This window comes from Ipomoea nil, unplaced genomic scaffold, assembly GCF_001879475.1.
Source record: "Ipomoea nil cultivar Tokyo-kokei standard unplaced genomic scaffold, Asagao_1.1 scaffold0268, whole genome shotgun sequence".
Taxonomy (NCBI): Eukaryota; Viridiplantae; Streptophyta; class Magnoliopsida; order Solanales; family Convolvulaceae; genus Ipomoea; species Ipomoea nil.
The window spans coordinates 5,414,657-5,418,553 of record NW_017616696.1 but is presented as its reverse complement, the minus strand read 5'-3'; the positions used below and the strand labels follow the sequence as shown (position 1 = coordinate 5,418,553).

The 3,897-nt window shown below is 41.3% G+C and overlaps 1 protein-coding gene across 2 annotated transcripts; it reads left to right on the top strand.

Annotated features, from left to right (window-relative positions):
• Positions 1 to 3,577, top strand: LOC109150059 (uncharacterized protein At5g41620-like). 2 transcript variants are annotated; one of them, XM_019298034.1, is made up of 4 exons: positions 1 to 920; positions 1,728 to 1,850; positions 1,962 to 3,331; positions 3,365 to 3,577. In XM_019298034.1, the coding sequence occupies exons 1-3, from the start codon at positions 423 to 425 to the stop codon at positions 3,315 to 3,317; spliced, it is 1,977 nt and encodes a 658-aa protein (XP_019153579.1). In that variant the 5' UTR covers positions 1 to 422; the 3' UTR covers positions 3,318 to 3,331; positions 3,365 to 3,577. The 2 variants fall into 2 exon arrangements, with proteins under 2 accessions (XP_019153579.1, XP_019153571.1); XM_019298026.1 differs by having other exon boundaries at positions 1,962 to 3,577.
• The last annotated feature ends 320 nt before the right edge of the window (positions 3,578 to 3,897 follow it).

Genomic DNA, 3,897 nt, shown 5'->3' with positions numbered 1-3,897 from the left:
TTATACAGAGCAGCAAAAAGGGGGTTGCTGAATGCAGTAATAATTTGGTTGCACGTTCTTTAGCCTCACTCACAGGCACAAGCACAGTGAACTCTCTTTTTCTTCTCTTTCATTCAGATACAAATCGTCTTTCTTTTTAGCCCTACTCCTACTGGTATAGTCAAAGCTGTCAAATCTTTGCTTTGCTTCCTCGATCTTAAATGTATCATTTCAAAATCAAAGAATTATATCAATGCCCGGCAGCCCAGCACGCCACTTTTCCCCTTTCCCTTTTTTGCTTCTCCCTCGCTGCAATTTCGAAAGAAGCCGGTGAAGATTCTGTTTTTCTAAGCACCCAGCATTTCTCTTGATCCCAATTCCAAAAGATTCAATTTTTTTTGATACCCAGAAGTTTTCTTGATCAAAAAGGTTTTTGGGTGATAATGCCTAGGCAGAATCGGGTGGGGATAGAGGGTTTGGTGCCCAAAGTCCGGAAAAGGGGGTGTTCGTCGTCTTCATCTGCGTCGTCGAGAGTTCATAACTACAGATTCAAGCGGGCCGTTGTGGTGGGGAAGGCCAGACACGGGTTGGGATTGGGCGGTGGGTCCAGATCCAGCACTCCGGTGCCGCCATGGAAAACGGCGCCGCTTCTGAGGACCGCCGTCGAGTCCCCCACCGTCTCTCAGGCGGCGACGTCTCGCCCAGTTTCGGCGAGAAAGCTCGCCGCCACTCTCTGGGAGATGAACGAAGTGCCGTCGCCGAGAATTGCGGAGGAGGAGTTGGACCAGAGGAAGAAGAAGAAGAAGATGGCGATGAATCCGACGATGATGATGATGATGATGAAGGAGAAAATAATGCGGTCGGGACATTCCGGGTCGGATTCGGTCTCGGGCTCCCTCCCTCCCCACTTGTGTGATCCATCTCATAGCCCAGTTTCTGAGGTGGGTTCTTCATCTAATCATCTGCAATTAATTCTCAAATAATGTTTGTGACACAATCATCATTATTACAGTATAAACTTTTGTTCTGTCATTCAAACATTATTTGATGGTGATGGAGTTTTGTCCTTTGTTTTGTGGTTACTACCTAACATCTTTCTGGGTCTTAGGTGGGCTTTGGTCATTGGTTCTGCCTGAATGATAATTCAGTTTGTATGTTCAATTATTGAATCTATGCCTAATTGCATTTCAGTGAGAGAAAGAAAAAAAAAACAATCTTTTTCAAACTTTATAGAAACATAAGTTGATTCTTGGCTTGGTTTGAATTTAGTTTTGATTTATTAGTTTAACCAATCATCTGACTAGCTTCAGGTTCATGAAAATGATGGTATACTGCAAATATATTTTCTTCGGGCATGTTTTTAACATTATTTTCGAGCATTAGAGAATAGAGGGTGGTGTAGAAGCTAACAAAGATTGGCGCTTTAAGCAATATAGCAGTTGATGTTACAAATGGCTCCATGAACTGAAAGTCGTGATAATAGGAGTAAGATTGCTTCTAATTCTAGCCAGACATGAGATTTTTCGTTATTTTGTTGCCAGAAGCCTTGAATGCATTGAATATTTTTCCCAGAAATTATGCTCGTTTCTGTCATCACTATGGATTTTTACAAACTTTGCGTTTTAGGATAATAAAAAGGAAGTTATCACTTATCACTTGTCAAGCAATGCATTCTCACTCTCGTGTTTAGACTTTGGATTATTTCAGATCCTTCCTATCCATTGATTTGTGTATTTATGATTGCATAGAGGTTTGATCGATCGGGAACAGGAAGTTACCAGAAGAGGGCATCAACTACTTCACACAGACCGAGGCCAGTAGACCATAATGTCGGAGTTTTAGATTCTTTAAGCAGTGCCAGTCTAATGGAGGTGATGGCTGTTTCCTTTCTCTACGAACTTTAATTAGTTCTTTTTTTACAGCTTTTGTTCGACTAGTATCGATTCTTTTTAGGAATAAGATGATTACTTTCCCATATGCAGATGGATACTAGGTCCCGGGCAAGTGTATCTGTCGTTGGTGTTAAAAACCGTTTGAAAGACATTAGTAATGCGTTGATCACATCCAAAGAGCTTCTAAAAATAATCAATCGGATATGGGCAAATGCCGATCCACCGTCTTCTAGTATGTCTCTTGTCTCGGCATTACACGCTGAACTTGAAAGGGCTCGCTTGCAGGTTAACCAGCTTATTCAAGAACAGAGTTTGGATCAAAGCGAGATCAATTATCTCATTAAATGCTTCGCTGAAGAGAAAGCGGCCTGGAAAAACAAAGAACAGGCTGCGATTGAGTCTATCGCAAATGAACTTGAGGTGGAGAGGAAACTGAGGCGACGATGCGAGAACTTGAACGGGAAACTCGGGAAAGAGCTGTCCGAAACGAAAGCATCGTTCGTGAAGGTTGTGAAAGAGCTCGAGAACGAGAAGAGAGCGAGGGAGATGATGGAACAAGTATGTAACGATTTAGCTAGGGACATTGGCGAAGATAGAGTGGAGGTGGAAGAGATGAAGAGGGACTCCGCTAAAGTTCAGGAAGAGATTGAAAAGGAACGAGAAATGCTCCAAATAGCCGACAAGTTACGCGAGGAGAGAGTCCATATGAAACTCTCGGAGGCCAAACATCAGTTCGAGGAGAAAAGTTCTGCCGTTGACAAGCTGAGGAAACAGCTCGAATCGTTCTTGGGTGGCAAGAAAAAATCTAAACGAAAGGGAAATGGCTCTACCGAGGAAAAAATGGCCGCATGTTCAAATAAAACTCCTATTACCTCCCACCGGGAACATGACGGAGGAGAAACGGTGAATGCTTTGGACTGTGGGGAGGAGTCAGCCGAAAGCGATCTTCATTCTATCGAACTAAACATGGAAAACACTAATAAGAACCCCAAAGGGGCTTATTATCCTTCTGCCATCAACCGGGAGTCCAAGAGAGTTTCAGTCGATGAAATAAAAGTAAGAAACTCTCTCATACCTAGAAGAAGCAGTACACTTCTAAGGAGCATTTCCGATGCGGTTGACTGGGGCACTGAAGCAGGAAACATCCAAAACCCAGGAGACGGGATGAGCCACGGGTTAGATTGGGAGAGGCTCCATGAGCTCGAGAAACTAGGTAAAAAATACGCTTATGCAGAGGAAATCCAAAGAATAAAAGCAATAGCGGGCATGAAGAACCATACTTTCGCTGTCTCCAGTCCATCTCGGCTATGGGACCAACCACGGTCCTCCCGAGACCCTGGTGGAACACCTGTGGAAAGATCCGGGATTACTCTCGAGAGTACTCTAAAGTCAAGACTCGCAGATATGAGAGGCGAAGAACGGAGTGTGACAAGATCAAAACGGTGAGTCTGATCTTATCCCGCTTGCTGGGCAAGAAGTTTTTAGCGTTGGAGGAAGCAAAGAACATGGAAGGGCAAGAGAATCCAGATAGACATTTCCAAAGGAGTTAGCATCTTGTTGATTTATGCTTTGGAAGGTCAGCTTTCTTGATTAACATAAAAACCTTTCTTTTTGAGAGATGTTTGAATGAATAGGAGTTTCTGTAGAAAGTTGTGTTGCTAATTTACTTGTGACAGTCCATGTATAAAAGTTCCATGTGTAAATCAGATAATTATGGTTTTTTAAAAAAAAAAAAATACTAATTATGTCTTTTTCCTCCTTATTTTCCCCATCTCCCTCAACACACATTGGAAATGATTTAACAAATATAATTAAAAATTTCTATTTAATTAATTCTTAAGTTTATTTGATTTATTTTGAAGTTCTTAATAAGTACACATTACATAAACTTTAAATTCTTAATATGACTATGTATTTCAATGGTTATACTATGGATTGAGATCTATATTGAAATAGATCCCTGATACCTATTTATTTTTAATATACTAGAAGTTTATTTTTTTTTTTGTACATTAAATCATTCATT

Bases quoted from the DNA above. Each gene is read 5' to 3' on its own strand.
- LOC109150059 (XM_019298034.1), top strand. From the start codon at position 423: ATGCCTAGGCAGAATCGGGTGGGGATAGAGGGTTTGGTGCCCAAAGTC. The intron at 921-1,727 runs GTGGGTTCTTCA...ATGATTGCATAG, and splicing joins CTCATAGCCCAGTTTCTGAG to AGGTTTGATCGATCGGGAAC. The intron at 1,851-1,961 runs GTGATGGCTGTT...TCCCATATGCAG, and splicing joins GCAGTGCCAGTCTAATGGAG to ATGGATACTAGGTCCCGGGC.